The sequence below is a fragment of the Spodoptera frugiperda genome, chromosome 28, assembly GCF_023101765.2.
Source record: "Spodoptera frugiperda isolate SF20-4 chromosome 28, AGI-APGP_CSIRO_Sfru_2.0, whole genome shotgun sequence".
In the NCBI taxonomy this organism is placed as follows: Eukaryota; Metazoa; Arthropoda; class Insecta; order Lepidoptera; family Noctuidae; genus Spodoptera; species Spodoptera frugiperda.
In genome coordinates this window covers 13,464,111-13,485,526 of record NC_064239.1, presented here as the reverse complement: position 1 = coordinate 13,485,526, position 21,416 = coordinate 13,464,111, and the positions used below count along the sequence as shown (strand labels likewise).

The following is a 21,416-nucleotide window of genomic DNA, read 5'->3' as shown; positions in this document are numbered from 1 at the left end:
TGGCAGACAGAGGCTTCAAGCACATTTGCACAAGCAATTTCAGTTAATAAGACCACCTAGTGTTAGCAACACTAAGAAAAGTTCAAGAGATGATGTACTAAGGTCAAAGAAAATTGCAAGCCTGCGAATTCATATTGAAAGAGTGATCAGAAGACTGTGTGAGTTTGCTTTTTGAAGCCACATTCCTGTGTTTATCATTTCCTAATTCCCCATTTAGACTATAGTATAATCATTTGTTGTGCGCTTGTCAATTTGCAATCACCTTTAATTAAAATTGAATAAAAAAAGTATTTAAAAAACAAAGTTTTATTTAAAATATCTACAAAATGGTTACAGAAAAAACATGTAATTAATATCTTTTAATTTTGGAAACACAGCATCTATCCAGAATTTCTTTGCAGCATTCATAACTTCATTTATAAAAGCATTGTATCGCTTTTATAAATGATTTTCTAGAAGTACATATAGATAATTTTGTCTTTTTCCAATAACATGTTATGGACGTTATCGGAGGCTCCTCAGATCTTCTGTGTAACCATAGCAATAGTGCAGCAGCATGCTTACACCCACCTGGAAATAGATTTTAGTCTAAATTATCCATGCTACAGATTAACTATTTAAAATAACCTGAAATGTTTACCTCCAGAAGCCGCACAATCTTCGCATTGGCAGGACTGAACCAAGCTTTGCGTTTCATTTATAATGGCTGTAACACGATAACCTTCTTTACGTATTTCATGCTCCGGCGTAACTCGACTTTTTACTATACATAATTCTCCATCTCTTTTGATTTGAACATAGCCGATTGGGTTATCGCCATATTATTTCTACACTCGAAAACTCCGCACTTTCCATAAAAAAGTTACAACCATGTCTACGCTAACTTTTGGTAGATTCCTAGAATCTGCTTTGATAAACCCAGCTTCCATTTTTAGCCGATAAATGCAAAATAATTTTCGCTTAAAATGTTCACAACTCAAAGTTGTCAATAGTTGACATAGCAGGAGTAACGTCACTAAACACTGATTGGTGTTTTGAAATACGTTTCTTTACATGTAACTTTTTATTCATAATTTATGATAAAAATCAACATTAAATAAAATGAAAACCTTGCTATGGCCCTTCTTTTATTCTTTTTTAGCATTTTAATAACAAAATTTTCATAAATATTATTTTTGCATCTTCCCTATTAATGTTAAGCTGTTTCCTACTAACTCTTCTTCTACCTGATCTTTTCAATGAATTGCTTTTGTTCATGAATTTGAGTCGATTCTACATTTTTATAGAGGTTTGAAGGAAGCTTTGATAGGGTTTCTCTGTGTTATTGTGACAATATCTGTGTTGTGTATCGGAACGGGTGTGAGATCTTCGCGGTATGAATATTACTGCAGGTGACGGCGGTCATAGAGCTGGGCTCGGGCGACCCGGCGCAGGCCAACACTGCGCGGGTCAAGTTCACCGTCAGGCAGGCTGGGGTCTACATCGTGTCCGTCATGATTGGTGAGTTCAAGTATATGCAAGGGGATTAGGAGATATTGTTATCCTTAAAGCTTATTAAAGTCATGTTTTCTAACACAATCACTACTAATATTATCATTCGAAATTAAAATGGTAACTTTGTACCACTTTGATTGTTTTCGCTTGTTCTCAAACTTCAGTTCCATTCTTAATAAATTCCAGTTCATCTGTTATTAAGATTTTCGCAACAAATTGATCTATTGAAAAATGTAATCAAGTATAACCGACTTGGCTTTGATGATAGTGGCACTTAATAAGCTTTATAGTTGTTGTTGAGTTTATACAACCGTGTATGGTGTGGGCAGGCCTGGTCCCGGTGGCGGGCAGTCCGTTCCGCAAGTGGTTCACGGCGGGCGGCGTGGAGGCGCGGCGCTCGCGCGTGGGCCGCGCGCACCACGCGCTCGTCTTCGCCGCGCAGCACGCGCGCGCACTGCACGTGCACCCCCGGGACCACTACGACAACCCCGCGCCACTCACCGACCATGAGGTATGTAGCTTCATATTGAGGCATATCTACATTGGACCCAATATAGTACCTTGAGGTACACCTTATTCAACTGAGTCAGATTGTATAAATTCAAATAATTGTATTACAAGTTACTTGTAATATTATTTGTTAGATTCAGTTCTACAAATAAATAATGTACTTTAGTTCACCCTATACAATGATGGTGTTGCGTTTCTCATAAATTAACACTCTCAAAGGCCTTAATGAAATCGTAAAATACTTTCTAATTTGTTTTATCCAAGTATTATACTAAAGTGTGTGGGTTAATTCTGAATAAAAGTCTCTGCAGGGGTTCTCGATCGAGATCAGTCCGCTGGGTGGCGAGGTGGACGAGTCGTTGTCATCAGCGGCGACATTTTCCTACGACTCGGTGAACCAGCGCGTCAGTGTCTCTCTGTGCTTCGAGCGCGCCGGCCTGTACCGCGCGCGGGTACTGTACCGCGGACAGATGCTGCATAATGGGGAGTTTGACTGCATCGTCCTTACTGGTACGTACATACATACTGTAATCTGTCACATGCTTATGGATACAGTCTTTCAGACTCATTATGGATACAGTTACTCCAATTCAACAAAAATCTAAGTGAATTTTGTAGAATGTTGTTGAATCTAATCAGTTAAATGGTCACTTTTAGAAACTTCGAACATTAAGTTGTCCGTCAGTCTGTCTATTAGTCCATTTATTTATTTATTAGGACAACCAGTAGTTGTTACATTAGGACTAATATACGTACGAACATTTTAAGATTGTCACAACATGCACTGTAGCTATGTAGTGACATACTCAGGTAGAAATTATGTTAAACCTGTAAGAATGTATCGCTTATGTTTGAATGTTTCAACTGGTGAAGACATGTATTATAGAACATAATGTCGTACCCGTAGCGAGCGACACGGCGACAGTGCAGCGCAACATATCGTCGAAGCGTCACAACATCTGCTACGAGGCGCGGCTCCTGTCGGGCAAGCCGCGCCGCGTGCTCTGCTGCATCAGCCCCAAGCAGCTCACGCTCAAGGACTACCTCTTCAAGTTCATCCCCAAGAGGATCACCAGCTTCCGCCTCTGTCCTTCTACTAAGGTAATCATAATTATGACCTTAACAATCTGTTTTCCATAGATTTTTTTGCTACAATTTTGAAACCATCACATCTTCCTTGAGTTATAACAATTATTTCGTCATCCATTAAATTACTTAGGTAGAAAATATTTAACTTTATTATGAGCGCTTCCATTTTTATCTCTTTCTTACCTCTTACTTATTATTTTCGACTGCCTAACTTTTATGTCTATAAAGTTTAAGTTGTAATATTTCAAAACTGTAGCCCCTACCTACTCATTTCTTTACGTACGTGTTGTTCCAGTTGATCCTGAAGCCGACCCCGCTGGGGTCGGGCCCTGGGGGCCAGTTCACGCTGGAGGACGGGGTGCAGCCCCAGCTGGAGCTGGTGTCAGCGGAGCGCGACCTCATCGCCGCCACCTTCACGCAGCTACTCATCGCCAACTGCGGCGGGGAGGACACCTTCAAGGTGCCTGTACTACCCCTTATCTACGTGTCAATTTATTTTGTTTCCTTCATTATTGTGTTTTTTATATTGTAACTGTTAGTTATGAGTGAACGCAACCCCAATAGTGCAATTTCACCTTTATGTTGTCTGTGTCCTTGCTCGGCGCATCTTATCTATGTTCGCCTTCATATTCGTCCATTTTTATAATAACGTTCTTTTCATCTTTTGTAAGTTTTTCTATTTTTCGCAATATACTTTTTATAATAATTCGCGAGTCTCATTTGCCTCCAAAATCCTTCAGTAACCTCTGGTAATTGTGTTCGGGTATCACCCAATTTTGATATTGTCAGTAATGTCACTGGGTCTTGGAGTGTTCGGTATATGGTAATAATCTTGACCCTTTCGTTCAGAGTTTATTTATCATTACATCAAAAGTCAAAAGTCAAGTCAAAATCATTTATTTCAAATAGACCAGGAAGGTACTTTTGAACGTCAAAGCAAATATAATAATATTAATAACGTCTGTCTGTCGGTCAGTCCTCTAGTTGCTCTATTTGCTCGTTCCAAAGTGTAGATTCCTATGGAGAAGAACGAGCAAGAAACTCCATCATTTTGTTAGTTCCACTTACTCCATCACTTTGCTTCAACATCTGTGTAATTCCTTCCTATCGTTAAAGTATTCCTCTCCACTTCCAGAACAAGCAGGACTTCTTCTACAGCGAGATCCGCAAGGTGCACGCACGACACCCGCACGAGAAGCTGGCCATCCGCGTCGTGCGCAGCGAGCTGCTGCGGACCAGCCTCAAGGCCACGCGCCACTTCACCGTGCAGGACTGGTGCAAGAACTTCGACATCACCTTCCAGGGGGAACAGGGTCTGTACCGTATTTATAATATCTACTTTTCCCTAAAGCTGACTGGTAGAGAATGCCTTATGACGCCTGCCCTATGAACTTTATATTTCATTCTGTGTTCATATTCGTTTAAATTGATCATAATATAACTGTTATCTGTAGAACCACTGTTACAAACGTAACAATCTTCCTCAGTATTCCAGTAAATCTGATAACTAATAGGCATGTTGTTGGTAATAAAAATAAGTTGGACCGAGTATACATCCTTGAGGTACACCAAAGTATTTACTGGGTAATATTGTATTACAGGCGTGGACTGGGGCGGAGTCCGCCGCGAATGGTTCTCGTTGCTGTGTGGTCAGCTGTTTGACCCCAAGTTCGGTTTGTTCGTGTCCTTCCACGACTCGCCCACCGGCCTCGTACACCCCAACCCGGATAGACCGCCGCATCTCAAGGTAATTGCATTACTCATTGGGACCAGGAGCTACGGACTACCTTTACCGGCCCGCCGTTACCGGGGCTCCGGCTAGAAAAGCAGGAGAGTAAAAGCGGGGTGCACTTGCCTCACACAAGGCTAGAGAAGTCATTGGATGATTTTCCCCCCTTAACCCCAAAAAGGTTACCTACACGATAATGTAGATGATTCAAATGACATTTTTAACCATAACGTAAATTGTGTGTGCTCTAAAATAGTAGTATTTGAGTGACATATTGAGTATTGTTATAATTGTTTGTAATTGTTATAGTTGAAGCACTTCGAGCTAGCGGGTAAGCTGGTGGGTAAGTGCGTGTACGAGAGTGCGCTGGGAGGCTCCTACCGACAACTGGTGAGGGCGCGCCTCACTAGGTCCTTCCTCGCACAGATCATTGGGCTACGGGTGCACTACAAGGTATACTTCATAGACTTACACGCCATGAGCTTAATCCTAGAATTAATCCTTCTCAACATTACGTTTAGGACAAACGAATAGACAGTATTAAAATGCGTTAACCTATTTTTCAAGACTTAGACGACGATGCGACGTGCAAAAATGGGCTAGAGTCAAAAATTTACCACAAAGAATGAGAATCCAAGAAAAAAAAAACGATCCCACCCAAAACATAAATGTGAAAGGATGCCAAGTTCGATAATATTGGAATGCTTCGCCTATAAAAGAAGTGAGATCTAAATAAGTACCAAGTTCCATACACAGACCTCAGTTAAAAATGATATAACAAGTTGGCAAGTTTTCACACACTTTGTTATAAACCTACTAAACGCAATGAGTCAAGTATATAATTTTCTATTAAAACTTGCCAAGTTATATCATTTTTAACTGAGGTCTGTGTATGGAACTTGGTACTTATTTAGATCTCACTTCTTTTATAGGCGAAGCATTCCGTAATATTATCGAACTTGGTCCCCCCCCCACATTTATGTTTTCGAGCAGGACGACCCGGAGCTGTACCTGTCCAAGATCAAGTACGTGCTGGAGACAGACCTGGACAGCGGGGACTCCGTGCCCGAGCTGTACTTCGCGGACGATGTGTACGACTCCTCGGGCAGGCTTGTGGAGACACACGACCTGCTGCCCAACGGGTCTACTATCCGGGTGGGTGTACATACTGTGTATACTTATACTTATATTTGTGTAAAACAAAGTTGTCATCAGCATCATTCACATAACTAAGATAAAGTAGTCTTTGTTCTATCATTTTGTGAATACCAAGTTTCATTGAAATGCATTTACAGTTTGTGCTTGAAGGAAGTAATAAATATAAGTATTGTTCCTACCTTTTTGTATTTTAACGTAACATTAGTAGGATGTGTAATAAGATTTTGAAATTGTCGTTGTTACATAATTTTTTGACTGTAGGATGAGGACATGTTATACGCTTATTGCAAGAAGTCATTATGTGACGGAATTAGGTATTGGTTAACTGGAGATTTGTCTATATTATCACTATAGATAAAAATGTGATTGTTTGAAATTAATCTTTTTTTTCTGTAATGAGTCGATGATATTTCCATATATTTCTATGTAACATAGTAAATATAGTGATATTGATGATTTGTAACACTGGTGGTCAGGTCCGCAACAGTAACAAGATATCGTACCTGGACGCGCTGGCGCAGTGGCGTCTGGCGGCGCGGGTCCGTCCCGAGACCGAGGCCTTCCTGCGCGGGCTCGCCGTGCTCGTGCCCGACAACCTGCTCGCCATCTTCGACGAGAACGAGCTGGAACTGCTACTGTGTGGCACCGGGGAACTATCCGTGCACGACTGGCGCACGCACGCGTTAGTAGCCGGGTCGGGGCGCGACTGGGAGCGCGTGCTGGCGTGGTTCTGGGCCGCGCTGTCCAGCTTCACCACGGAGGAACGCGCCCGACTGCTGCAGTTCACCACGGGCTGCTCGCAGCTGCCGCCCGGCGGGTTCCAGGTGAGGCTCGTTGGCTATGTTTCACATTACCGTTCATATTCTAAAGTCTGTTTTTTAATCTCGTAGACTAAATTGACACATGCAAATGTCAAATTTACAAATAATATTGCTAGCTCTCTTATGCAGTGTTGTACCTACGATACCGGTTTGTTGAATCGTAACTTTTTATCTATAATAAACGAATTTAATTTTCATTCAAAGTTTTATATTTAAAATTCACGTACGTAAAAACGGCTGCACGACGTGCTACAAATTGGTATACAGGGCAATAGGTATGATGAAATTTAGGGGTGCGTATTTAAAATCTAAAGACGCAACGTCATTCGATTTTAAATACGCACCCCTAAATTAACATATAACCGACGACATTACTGATAGGTTTATCATAGAAGTAGGTGGCGATTCCGATGATTCAGAATATTCCTCAGACATGGAGTCATTATCTGAATCAGAATAAAGATGTTGTTATTAACCTGTAATTGTGTAATTACAAATATACGGTATACATACATTATTAATTTTGTATTATTACGTTTAAATAAGTACCTACCACATTATTTCAAGATAAACACATTATATCAGGATAAGTTATTGTAAAAAAGCGATACTTGATTTTATTTACGCTAGGTATCGGTTGTGCCATATCACTATTTAAGAATTGCAATAAATTGACAACACTCTTAATGTCAGTTTAGTCTACGAGATTAAAAAACAGACTTTAGTGTAAAGAATAGAATGAAACCATAACTTGATTTCTTATCCAGTAAACAAACATCAATTATAACGTGATATATGTACTTGGTTCCAGGAGCTGAACCCCCGGTTCCAGATAACGGCGGCGCCGAACTTCGGCGCGCTGCCGACGGCGCACACGTGCTTCAACCAGCTGTGCCTGCCCGACTACGACTCCTACGAGCAGCTCGTGCACGCGCTGCTCTGGGCCATCAACGAGGGCGGGGAGGGCTTCGGCATGATCTAGGCAGCAGGTACCATCAGGACTTAAGTAACACCTATAATGTTGATTCAGGCTATGGAACTTTTGTTTCAGCACTTTTGGAAATACATGGGAATTAATGATGCCTGTATAGCAGATCGGTTTGTGTAGAAACTTACCGAAATCTGTTCCATTTTCAAAAATACTAAAATGAAAGTTATTCGATTTATTGGCCTGAACTGATTTGCTCGATTTTTTAAATTCAACCTCCTACAATTAAGTGCTCTTAAACTTGTACAGCCGATTCTATATGGCATTTTGAACTTCTAAAATATAATTTATATAACTTAAGCTTTCTTCATACAGGTTTAAACTACAAAAATCGAGCAAGTTTCTAATGGAACACGCGTGTAAAAATGAACACTTAATGAGGCGAAAGCAAAGAAATTATTATTTATTTGATATTTTTTATTTAAGAGAATTTAACTATGATGCATACAATTGTTAGTCAACATCATTTAAACATGATGTAAATTAATATTTTTATTTATTTAACGAACGCGTCCTCTACTGGGCAACGGTTTATAATTAGTATTTAGTATCGTGGGATCGAAAGTAACTGATTACGGCCAGAGGCGAATCAAACGCGCGCTAAAGACCGCACTAGGCACCTTATAGGCATCGCCGGCACTCTGTAGCCAGTTGGGCATGCGTGTAACCTGGCTCCCGAAGGACTTGTCTAGTCTACCTTAGGGGATAATACGGCTCTACTTACGACCCATACAAGGAGAACTAACTTAAAATACTAAAATCTCCAATATATACATAAAAATAATTAAATATTTCGTACGTAAAGCTACAATGGGTCCACGAGCCTTTAAGTTAAATTGGAATCCTGCCAAAGAAGATGTCCATTCTACATGGAATTGATGAACATGAGACAATAACAAGTTAGGTAACATCATGTTATTTGTCAAGCTATTGTTAAGACGAGTGAGCACTCGACATAAGAATATAAATGAACGATTTAAAAAAGAAAATTCTAAATTATATGGACGAAGACGGAGGAGATGAATAAATAAATAAATGAAGCCACAGATTGTATGAAAACTGACGGAATTAAAAATCATCTGTGCATGTATACTTACAAGTATTTTACTTGTATATAGTAATTTTATTTATTACTAAAAGTTTACTGAATGTAGTTGTAATCTACTTAGTAATGGTTCCTTTTCTTTACCAAATCGTGTTAGTGGTCCCCAACTAGAGATGTATTATTGTCTACGATTGCAAAGTTTAAGTATTTATTGAGCCACTAATGCCTTCTTATTATCCAAAAACTATAGTATTCTATTACTTTTTAAATAATTTCCAAAAAATAGTGTATAATGTAGATCTGAAATGCAAACTTAGTTTAAAGTTTTATTTACATTAAGATAAAGATAATAAAATAGTTATTTCGTCAAACCAATAGAATTGTCAATATTAATTGGTAATACTTGTATTTCGCGGCTTTGTTCTTAAATATTATATATTTATTATTAATTTAATATACTTACTATACCAAATGTCATCAGTGAAAAATACAGATTTTAGATCTTTAAACATTTTTCTAAACAAAATTATACTCCAATACCTCTAAACAAATAAAACATTTATAAGAAATATTATATAGAGCTGAATTACAAAAAATACGATAGTGAATTATTTATTTATTATGTAAAAAAGAGTCAGTCTTATTTTTTTTAATACAAACAAACTTTGGCCTAAACTACACTATGACTCCAATGTAAACTCCAAAGTTGCATTTAATATAAATTATTAATGATATATAATAAATAAATACGTGTAATTTAATATAAATTCTAATTATAATGTATACTTGTGTGTGTGGTTGTATTTGGATGTACGTCTTATTTACAGAAACAGTTGTGTAACGACCCCTATATATTGGAACATATATAACTTATTTAATACTGACGCGATTCATTGATTACTGATGATATTACTGCATTAATAGTTACATTCTTACAGTCTTAACTGATATCTAAGTTATTTCTTTGCTACAAAAAATACGTAAACATAGTTAATGATATTTGTTTTGGCGAAACTCACACACATATATGAAATTCTTTGGGCCTAATTTACAATATCTGAATAACGGCAAAGTATCAGATATAATTGATTAAAGAACGTAATTTAAGAGATCTATCTGCCACATAAATGTTTATAAGGCCACTTACAACATGTATAGAGGTTGTGAACCAATCCCTTGAAATTGTAACAGCTTTTTAAAATTCCACAACTGTTACTGTAACGTAAGGTGTAACGTTAGTGTTCAATCAAAATTATAATTGTTTAAGTTTCAACTTGTTTAGTGTAAGTATGGATCTAGTCATATGATACTCTAGTTCTCGCAATTTGATTGCATTTACTTCGTGTTTGGGAGGAGACATCTGTCAATGTTTACTTATTTAATCAAGTATTTTATGTAACTTGTAAGATATTATTTAGTTTAAGTTAAAACCAAGGATACTGTAGGAGACAAATGTCTTGCGACACGTGTTGCTAGCGACTTTAGTCGAAGTAGCGCGATATTGCCGGACTTTGGTCAATACCTATGTAACTGGTAACATCACACGACACGGGTCTCCAATTACATTGAGTGAAGTAAATATTTTATCTGAGGACATGAATCGTGAGTTGAGGCCATATATGTCAGACGAAATCCGCCGGTTTCACTTGACAAGTCGCCAATACATGTTGTGGGTTATTTGTCCCCTAGTGTATCCTTGGCTTAAAGTTATATTTTATTTCGGTTGTGATTTATCATGCTTCAAATTACTTTACTATTCTGTTTACTAGTCGAATTGTGAGGCTTATATTTCATTGTTAAGAGGCACAAAATGTTGAGAATTTTACTATAATTATGTGTAAATACTGTTTCATTGTATGAAGGAGAAATGAGTATTTATTACTAGACTAGTCATGATAAGAGAGGTATCACGTGATATCGGATTACATAATGTAAAAACGCCCTCAAATCTGATGTCCTACGAAAGATTTGCTAGTCTGGAATACCAACAACAATGAATGATTTACTGCCACGTAAATATAATGAGTAAATTCATGTCGACTCTCAAATCACACGCGCACCGTTCTAAAGCTAACTATTAGCTGTTTATTTATTTTATTAGTACATACTTCTTATGTATTTCCCCTTTATTAATGCCATATTTGTCACTAAATAGAGTTATAGAAGAATGTTCCGATTGGCCAATGATAAAGTACTATTGTAACATGGGCCATGTCGCGTAACAATTATGGCATTTTATTTATTAAAAAAATTAAGTAGAAGTGTAACTTAAGTCATTTGATGTAATTTTATAAATAGCTGACCTCTTGTATATATCTATTTCAAACTTAATGCGACCTGGATATGGTACGGAGATTAACAAAAAAAGTTAAGCTGTGTTTAATACCTGTGGTATCTATGTCGTTAGATATAAGGACTATATTCCTAAAGCAAGCATTAGATCCAATTAATTAATAGTCTATGAACTTTACATTGAGATAACGCGTTAATTGTTATCAGGGTCGGGGCACAGGGCGCTGTATTATCACGCGGGTTCAAATGATAGATCATGCAGATATTATATATGTGTATGATACTTATATAACAGAGAATTTGCATACCTTGTAATGGCGAATGCCCGGTGCACATTATGCATCTTGGGTGAAAGGGTTTTAACATGACTATTTCTGACGCAGTCGGTTAAAAGTCAACGTCAAAGCATTTATTCCAAAAAATCCTAAATTAGGCACTTTTGAAACGTCAAACTGAATTGTCCGTCAGTCTGTCTGTCAGTGAAGCTAGGTGCTCGTTCCAAAGTGTAGCTTCGAATGGAGAAGAACGAGCAAGAAACTCCATAAAAATGCTTAGATACTACTACTAGGACTCTAGTATAAAATGGCAGTATTTAATTGTTTAATGTGTGTGTTGTCTATCTACAATGTGTATGAATCTCCGTGCCATTGTCCTGAAAGTCGACAATGTTTAAGTAGTTCAGGGGGTGAGCAGAATTGTAGGCCTAATCTGGAGATACTTGGGTATCGCCTGGCACACTGTCATAATGTAATTGCAAGTATTTTATACAACACAACTATATATCTATATGTAAACCAGTATTCAGTGTAACCTAGTATTGTTTTATTATAATTTATTATTTTCTTTTAAGTCATCGCCTGCGTCTATCTGTTTTCATCAGTGGATAGTTCTAAACATCTTGTCTGTCCGTATATAAGACACAATAGAATGTTTTCTATTATGTCGCGTAGATCTGCGCTCTAACATACAACAGGTTAAAGAAAGTTTGGTGTATTTAAAGTATTTTAATGTATTTATCGGAAATCTTTGACTATCTTAATGTATTTATAAATGGTATTATTTTCATGAATTCAAACAATATTCTGTACTGTTATATAATTATGTTAATATATAAGACACTGCATATAGTATAGTTGTAAATAACTACATGTATAATTACGTTGTGTGTATGTTTGTACATGGCTCGCCCCCAGTGATAGGAACCATTCCAAATGTTGATATTTTGTAGTTGAAACATTGTTGATTAGAAATGTAAGACTGAAATAAATTGATGACGTCAGAGCTCTTGTTTTATTACCCCCGAGTTATTTATACTTGTACACATTTACTAATCACATAGATACAGAAATACAGAAGAAAATACTAGAGAGAGAAACGTTCTTTAAAGAAAATCTGACTTCAAAATGAGAAATTATTCTAAAAACAAAAGACGGTATGAGATATTAATTATTATGTTATCGGCTTACTCACGTAACTGTTTGAAGTTTGACAAGAAACTCGACTAGTTTCAAGCCATGCTAGAGGCTCATATTCATGAGCAGCATTCTGCGACACCGAGTAGCAGCGAGACAATCGCCGTGTCGTCGTGTGTCGCCGATAACATAATAATTAATTAGTATGCCCCACGAAAGTTATAATAAAAGGCTTGAGATATTTTTACAATATTTATTTAAATAAATTAATTTAAGTAAACAATCACTTAGAAATACACTCGAGAGCCAACAACATTATTATAATTAAATTAATCTAAATCTAAAACGTGGACATCTTACATCCTTATATAAAAATACAATACTTACCAAACTTACCTTGTAAATATCTCACGAATAACTTGCGCTATTAGCCACGTGTCGAATGGAATAAAGTAACATAAAAAAATAATATGTGGGATTCACATTGACATATAACAAGTTTAAAGTAAGTCAGTCAGCATTAACTTTTCTATTATATTTGTCGAGTCTATCTATACTCAATTTGACGAGAGCTTATGCCAATCTATTCCATTCAACTATTGGCTACTAGCACTTAAAAATATGATAGAATACAATCAGTCTTATGTCAAAGGTGTTAAGGTTTATATTCGTTGTTCTGGCTACGGTATGCCATGTCGAGCTGGTATGAGCGTCCATATGATGGCTTCTGGCACTGCCTTGGGGTTGCGGAACCATGACCGCGCTGCACCCAGCATCCTGTCCACAGAATCAAGGGGAAGTCATATTATGTAATATCTAAAAACATTCATTGGACATGCGCGGTGTACGTGTGGCGATACATACGTATGACCTAAATACGTATGACCATATACACTCGAATAGAAAATGGTGATACCAGATATCACGGCTTTATAGAATACCTGTGTTTTCGCTGTGTCATTGAGGTTACTGAAAGCCTAACCCTCTCCTCCCATCCCCAATCGTTATTCGGCCGCTCTTGTAACTTTTTTTTACATTTAATGGGTCGACGCTTGGTCGCTATCTCACCTGATGGTAAGTGATGATGCGGCCTACGGTGGAGCATGTCTGCCCATAAGCAACCTATTCACTCGGGCCTTAAAGACACCCAAGTTATACCCATCAGGAAACACAGACTCCGGCAAGGAGTTCCATATACATATACACTCGAATAGAAAATTGTGATACCAGATATCACGGCTTTATAGAAAACTGGCGTACTGAAGGCTCAACTGTCTCCCCCCATTCCCTATCCTTAATCGGCCAGCCAGTATCGCTCTTGTAACTTCGCTGGTGTTGTCGGTGTCCGTGAATGGCGCGATTACTTACCATCAAGTGGTCAGTACAGTAAAACGGGGTGAATAGGGATCGGGAGGTGAATAGGGACAGAAGAGGGGTGAATAGATACTATGAAGAATTTTCCTATACCTATTCACCTCTCTTCTGTCCCTATTCACCTCTCTTCTGTCCCTATTCAGCTCTCGATCCCTATTCACCCCGTTTTACGGCATTGTCATTTGCCAACTTATCCTTTGCAAAAAAGATCATACTTGGTGAGTGGTCGCGGCCACCAGTCGAGCTGCTCCCTGGTGAGCGTGAGGTCTTGCTGCAGCAGCGCCAGCTCCCCGCGCAGCGCCAGCAGCTCCCCGCGCAGCGCGGCAGTCTCGTCGGCCGCCGCAGACACGCGCGCCGTCAGCGCCGCGCACTCGCGGGAACATTGCTGCCTCGCCCTACAACATGGCCCAAATATTTAAGGAATTTAAAAATTATAATTTATATTAACTATTTTATGCACCACTACTACCAGTTTCAACAGTGTGTGCAGCGTGACAACTGCAAGTCAGAAGACACATTACTACAAAAAAAAAAAAACTGAACTGCTAAAGATGATATTCAGATTATACTCCATTATCATATCAGTCACAAGGTGTCCACTGCTGAACATGGGCCTCCTCCAGTAACTTCCAGATAGTCCGGTCGGCCGGCTACGATGTTTATCAGACAGTTAATATGTATATAAACCCCTGGCTAAGATGAAATCATCTTCCACAGATAGGCAGCTACGATAAGGCAGGTAGGTAGTTTACATTGTTTAAGACTAATCTGGAATATTCCCTTCCTTTGTTTCCTACGAAGGTAAGGAACAGGTAGCTGGCAAATATGTATAATACTCAATAATAATATCTCTCAATAACTGGGCCATCGGACGGGCAATTTATTAAAATGCAGGTTTGTAATTTATCATGTCATGAAAAAAATTTAGAAAAAATTAAGCCGTCATTATTCTGAATACAAATTAATTTTAAAATGTTGTCGCTGCTCTAAAGCAATCGATTAGGGGTTGATTTTTTAATCAACAGATAACTTATGTGTAAAATAGAACTGACACTTGACAGTTTTAGTTTGGAAGAATTGTTAAATCTTCAAAACTAGTAAACCCCGCAAACTTTGTTTGGCCTCGGAAATGTTTATGCGCATATTCGTCTTCGTAACAATAACAAACCCAACAGAAAAAAAAGAATTAGCGAAATCGGTTCAGCTGTTCTCGAGATGTGCGCTTAGCAACACATTTATATTTATAGTTTACTAGCGGACCCGACAGACGTTGTCCTGTCTACACGTTTTTAATTTGAAAATTTTAAACTTTTTTTAATAAGCTAAAACATTCTGAACCATTTTGATGAAATTTATTATTCAAAACACAAAAAATTTCATCAAAATCGGTCCAGTCGTTTAAAATTGTGAATCTAAACCATTCTCAGATCCCCTTGAACACACACAAAAATTTCATCAAAATCGGTCCAGTCGTTTAAGAGAAGTTCAGTGACATACACACTTACAGAAGAATTATATATATAAAGATATTCCACCGATAAAATTTATCTAGCGTTGAAAAAAATAGCTAATTAATAGATGAATTATGTTATGACCAAGGCACTTTACAATGCTCTACTAGCCGTACAGTTCATATACATACGTCTTGTTTTTGTTATACAAATAAAACTTAAATCTATTCAAAAAATTATCCAGATGATACAGAAAGACATGAAACCAAGTACTGACTCCTCCTCGTAGGCGAGTTTCTCGATGGTGACATCGAGCAGCCGCTGCTTCTCATCACTCTCCCGGCGCAGCGCGGCCACCTCGGCCTCCGCTGACGCCAGCAACTCCTCGTGCTGAGCCAGGTCCTCTTCCAGTATCGCCAACTGGTACACAACGGAAATTGTCATCACCACAAACTATAAAAAAATCTTTATAATAATGAACATTATGCATTCGATAGTTAAATTATTGTTATCTTCAAATAATTTTTTGTCGTGGATAAGATAGGTACTGTAAGAAAGGATTGTTTTATGCTATTTCAGTGTTTAATTAGACAAAGTTGTTTAATTAGTTATTTAGAAAGAGCCCAGAGAGTTCCTCGCATGGTTTCCTGTTTGTATAACCATATTACGTGTAAGATAGTATTTATTTTACTAAAATGAATTAATTTAATTGAAATATAAAATAACTCTCGTAGAGTTTACGTGACTTTTCAAACTCATGTGGATGAGGAAATCTCTGGTCTGGTTTTGGTCCTACATGCTTGCACACACTTATCTTACTAATATTATAAATGCAAAAAATTGTGTTTGTATGTTTGATAGCGGATTATGTCAAAATTGCTGAAGGGATCGAGATAAAATTTGTCGCAGATGTAGATAATGGTCTGAAAGAACACATAGGCCTTATATCCCACGGGAAGCCGTTGACAGAAACTAGTACACAATAAAAGTGCACAGTAAATATCTACTGGCTGATTTTAAGACTAACCCTGTCGTATGCGTCGTCTCTGGAGGCGAGCGTGTCGCTGTGCGCGGCGCGCTCCAGCGCCAGCGCGTGCTCGCTGACGGCCGCCGACGCGCGCACGCCGTCCAACTCGTTGCGGCAGTTGCGCCAGCCTACACACATCGATGCCATACAATATGAACACAAGTTACCAAGTCCCCTGAAATAGGGAGCAACCTTTTGGCCGATTTTTTTAACTAAAACGTTGCCCCACATTAGGATTTTCTATTGTGTCGTGGGTGCTTTTACAAACATACAATTTCACATGCACATGACACCCAAACCCGAAACAACAATTTGTGCATCACACAAAGAGTTGCTCCTTGCGGGAATCGAACCCGCTACACGTAGCCAGTTGCCTAGCCATCGCGCCAACCGTCCAGTCATGCAGAAATGGCCGAAATCGATCTAAGAAACCCAGAAAAGTAAAAATAATGAAGACACTCACCAATACTCATTTCGGAAGCGCGGTCTTCAGCAGCACATACATCATCTTCCAAAGCCAATTTTTCCTAAAGACAATATACATGTAAATTGGAAACAATCAAGCAACAACGTAGTGCATCAAGTAACTATGTAAGCAGTATGACTCACTCGTTCCAGTACAGCCTTCTCCAGTTCCTTGTCCCTGAGCAGCTGCTTCAGCCGTTCCAACTCCCGCATCGCCAACCTCACCTTGGAGTTGTCAGAATCCAGCAGGGACTTCAGAGCAGAAATCTGGATCCGCAGCCGTTCCGAATAAGACACCTGAAAAACCATGTCGCCCGTCGTTTTTAGTAGAGACATGGAGTCTAGAATTGAAGACGGTGTATAGTAAATATTATTATGTATGCCCTCTATTATATTGGTCTCCAGACAAAACTTGCCAGAACTGGGTGTTACTACTGTCTTTTCAGGAAATAAAAAATGTGATGTGACTATCCCCATTACCTGTGTTTCCAAAGTCTTGCGAAGACACCTGACGTCCTCACGCCGCCGCCTCCAAGCTGCAATCAGCATGAACTGGCAGATCTTGGCGGCTGCCACCTCCTCGGCAGGACCGTGCACAATCGGAGACGCAAGTACCGGCAGCAAGTTTCTCCTAAACAATCAACTACGAATTTTGAACGTTTGGAGTCAAGCAGTTGATGCAGTAGTAGTAAGTTCCCACCAAGGTTTTTAACTATCATTCAACAGGAAAACAACACGTCTTGGAGTGTGTATTTTATTTTTTTCTTTTACATTTATAGGTTATATTACAATAAGATTTATTCACAAAGATTCTCTAGTCTTAACCAATTTAAATTCTTCCTATTCTAACCTGCAAATCCGTTTAGTAGGCGTCAAGTCCTCCATAGAAGCCGCCTTGGTCTTGGCGACAGACCTTGTAGGAGTCTCCTGGTTGGCGTAGGCATCCAGACAGCTTCGGATCCTGGCTAGGTTGGGGCTGGGGCCGCACCATTTGGCTGTGAACTTGTTCACAGGAGCCGAGAACAACTGCTTCTTCGGATGAGCTGGTTGCACGCGACTGTAAGGATAAGTCAAAGTCAAAGTAATTTATTCCAATTGAACCATTAATACCGCCAATTCAAGAAATAAATAATAGTCCGTCAGTCTGTCCGTCAGTGAAGCTAAGTGTTCGTTCCAAAGTGTAGCGTCGAATGGAGAAAAACGAGCAAGAAATTCCATTCGTTACTCTTTTAAAAAAAAAATACATATTTACAATTTATCTGATGCAATTTTCCAATCAGCAATACATATATGTATGTGAGAATAATGTAGAGACATTGCAACGCGCAACACAAATGGTAGTTTTTTTTTATTGGCACATAATAGATACCCGTCTCCGTTTATTACAAGTGCAAAAAATGCTGCTACTGTTTTGGTAATTTCGAAACAAACATAGAAACAAATATTGACACAGTGGTCACCGCTATATTTTACAGTTTACATGGGATTTCACAAACTTGTGATGTCACACGCCGTTACGTAAAATTGTGATTTTCCAAAATGACTAATAGGTAACAGTTATTTTAAGGAAAATATGCCTATTATTTACATTTGACATACGTTGTATTTTCCACATTTTTGAGCCGTCATAGCATATTAAGAGGAAAAACATTTTGATAAATGTGCCGCCAATTAATAGTCCCCAAGGAAATGTTTACCGTTTGTGGCATGCTTAACCTTATTACGCGTAAGATTGTATTTATTTTACTAAAATTAATTAACTAAATTGAAATAGGTATAAAATAATTCTCAGACAGTTTACGTGACTTTTCCGACTTATAGTATCGATGGTTAATAATTATTTAATTTAATATATGTACTTACAAAATAACTCTGAAAGAGTTTTACTAATTGAAAGCCAACCCGATAGACGTCACCACCCGAATTTGGAATTGTATATACGACATCGACTTCCAATTATTTATGAGTCATATTGAACATACATTATTCTTTTTCATAGTGACACCACTATACTCCAAAATGTCTGTTTTAATTATAACAATTATACTTTCCCCTAAATCACATATCTCCGATGCAAATTATAAAGACAAACTAGACATTCCAATCATAGATAACTAAAGGCCTAAAGCCTAAAGGTCAAATCCCAATCTGTTGTCTAATAATAAAATTAATTTAAAATGTTTTTCTTACAACAGCCCAGGGCTGGACAGACAGTCTGTCTGTTTTGTATCAAGCTGACACATGTTTGTTTAGATGATCTAATGCTCGTACATCTCCGTGAGAGCAGACAGCGGGGCGGCCGTTTATCTAACGACTCGCTAATGTGGCACAATCACTGTTTATGGAGCTTTGTTTCTAGGCCAAGGGCCGAGGAACTAATGCTAGGAATTTGTTACTATAAATTACAAAGTTACCATGATCCTACTGTTTTAAAAGAGATTCTAAGTTTGGTCCTCCACGAATATCAATTAATCAAATAATACTCTAGAGTAATTAATGAAATTGAAAAAGTTAAGTAATGTAAAAAGGGTACGATGGGGTTGACACATCTTTGATAAAAACCCCTAGAATGATTTAGAATGATGAGAGAGATTCTATCAAAAAATTGTATTCTAATTTACAAATACGAGCCCCACTCCGTCACATAAAATGAGCTTCGTAAAAAAGTTGATGTTGTACGTTGCCTTACCTACATTTAATAATTACCTTGACTTTCACAAATATTCGTCTAGCCTTTCGAATAATACAGTTCTACGCAATTGTACCTTTGTTTTTCTAAGTTGCTACGAGCTAACTGCGAACCGAAACTTATTTCTCTGTAGCTCGTAGCCGTAGCAAACGCCTTCGTAGCATTGCTAAGCAAGTTTCAGAACCTATCTTGCTACGGTACAGGTTACTTAAAATGTAAGATTTGTTCTAACTAGGTAAATCGTTATAGTAACAAAGAGAAATGAAGCAGATAAAGGCATGAGGTGTCCTAATTATTAGATATAAAAAATAATGAAGAAAGCAAAGACTCACGCAGGCGGAGTGGTCTGCAACTGCAAGTTATGTCTTTCCCTCGACAGTTCTCGTTCGGAGATGTCTCCAGCTCCTGCCCTGGCCACCGGGGACACACTCCGGGGCACCTTCACCACCTGTTCTGGCATCATAGGTACACTATTTTGTTCTAGTTTTGCTATTTCTAAGTATTTATGTATTAGCACTATTTTGTTACGCAGATGTTGAATTGCAAAAATATTCTGGTTAAAGTGACAGCTAGGTGATATAGATTCGAAAATGATTTTGAAATTTTAGTTTCTTTTTTTCGTTTGGTTTTATGGCTTGTTGGTAATTAGAGAAAAAAGATTTCATAGTTTGTGTGATTCTGGTTACGACAGCTACGGTCTACGGTTATCTTAACGAAATGTTCGCTGTAAACGATATTGTAAGTTTCAAGATAAGTTATGTTTTATTTCATAAATTGTGGAGGAAAGCAAATTGCCTAATTAACAAAAACATTCAAAAATCCATATTTTTGAATGCAAATACTTACATATAGATAATTAGTTTGTCAAAGTAATTTTCCAATGAATACCTACAACCAGCTAAACGGCGACATAAACTTGCCACTTAATTGTATATTGCCACAGTAATTGTAGCTTGTCAGTTAACAAAGAATTACAAGGTTATTAAAAAGACTAAATTATGGAGCAGGTAGGGGTGGCTCGGTGGCGTGTGGCGACGTGTATCGGCACTCGGCACGGCGACGTTCGGCGCGGCGCGGCGCCAGCCCTGGTGTCGCCTGCTGCGTGACGCATGGGGCAAGGAACTTCTCACGACACTAACCTGCGTTTTTATTACGTACCCCTTTTTATCTACAAATTAATACTTATAATAGCTTTATACATATACACGGTGTAACAAAAAGGGGGTATACATATCAAGTGCACGGTTTCTAGACAATATAAGAAACGATATGGAAAGGGTTTTTTAAATTCGAAATGTTTTCATGGAACGAAGTTATGAATTTTTCCAATACATAAATTCCAGAAATCGAACATCAAAATTAGGTAGATAGGTACTAGGCGATCAGCGACAGAAGAAAGCTTCTTGATGTATATGGGTATTTTGTTACACGCTGTATAAAAGAAAACTTATTAAAATGATAATTGTGGTCGGTGACGACAATTAATAAACCATTTAATTCAAGTTTCTCCTTTTATGTAAAACCAATACAAAATACGTAATACCACAATGTACTACAATAGTGATTCAGTCTATAAGTCTAGGTCTCTACTTCTATGTAGGTAACATATACTGATTTACTAATTAATTGATCAGTAATTGTGTTCTTTTTGTTTCTGTTACCTTGTATTCATAGTTCCCATTAATCCCATTTACATAGGTTTTCCGCGAGTTGTCGTTTTCTAATATTAACGGCTGCTAGTACAATTGATTACTTGAACGGGTGTTACAAGGGCTGCTAATACAAACTTACAAGACCAGTTTATAGCTGTACAAACCCTTGTACTTTTTAATTTTGAGTAACATTAAGAACCCTATCGTGTAGGTTTACCGT

At 38.1% G+C, this 21,416-nt stretch overlaps 2 protein-coding genes across 3 annotated transcripts in view; one reads left to right on the top strand and one right to left on the bottom strand.

Moving 5' to 3' along the window:
• Window positions 1–12,407, top strand: part of LOC118265453 (apoptosis-resistant E3 ubiquitin protein ligase 1) — a 55,154-nt gene extending 42,747 nt beyond the window's left edge. The window contains exons 6-16 of one of the 2 annotated variants that reach the window (XM_050705981.1): window positions 1,392–1,500; window positions 1,824–2,005; window positions 2,316–2,514; window positions 2,912–3,105; window positions 3,389–3,553; window positions 4,229–4,406; window positions 4,695–4,840; window positions 5,132–5,275; window positions 5,804–5,977; window positions 6,457–6,804; window positions 7,613–12,407. In XM_050705981.1, coding sequence (XP_050561938.1) covers window positions 1,392–1,500; window positions 1,824–2,005; window positions 2,316–2,514; window positions 2,912–3,105; window positions 3,389–3,553; window positions 4,229–4,406; window positions 4,695–4,840; window positions 5,132–5,275; window positions 5,804–5,977; window positions 6,457–6,804; window positions 7,613–7,783 — 2,010 coding nt within the window. In that variant the 3' untranslated portion in view covers window positions 7,784–12,407. Of the gene's footprint in view, window positions 1–1,391; window positions 1,501–1,823; window positions 2,006–2,306; window positions 2,515–2,911; window positions 3,106–3,388; window positions 3,554–4,228; window positions 4,407–4,694; window positions 4,841–5,131; window positions 5,276–5,803; window positions 5,978–6,456; window positions 6,805–7,612 lie in introns of both variants that reach the window. The other variant, XM_050705980.1, reaches the window with a different exon arrangement.
• Window positions 12,408–12,779: 372 nt separating this feature from the next.
• LOC118265145 (uncharacterized) lies at window positions 12,780–20,135 on the bottom strand. Its single transcript, XM_050706165.1, has 9 exons — window positions 19,877–20,135; window positions 17,706–17,912; window positions 17,336–17,486; window positions 17,000–17,152; window positions 16,854–16,917; window positions 16,391–16,518; window positions 15,641–15,783; window positions 14,128–14,307; window positions 12,780–13,315 (listed from the first exon to the last, which is right to left on the bottom strand). Exons 1-9 carry the CDS (start codon window positions 20,005–20,007, stop codon window positions 13,219–13,221), a joined length of 1,254 nt encoding a protein of 417 aa, XP_050562122.1. The 5' UTR covers window positions 20,008–20,135; the 3' UTR covers window positions 12,780–13,218.
• Window positions 20,136–21,416: the final 1,281 nt, after the last annotated feature.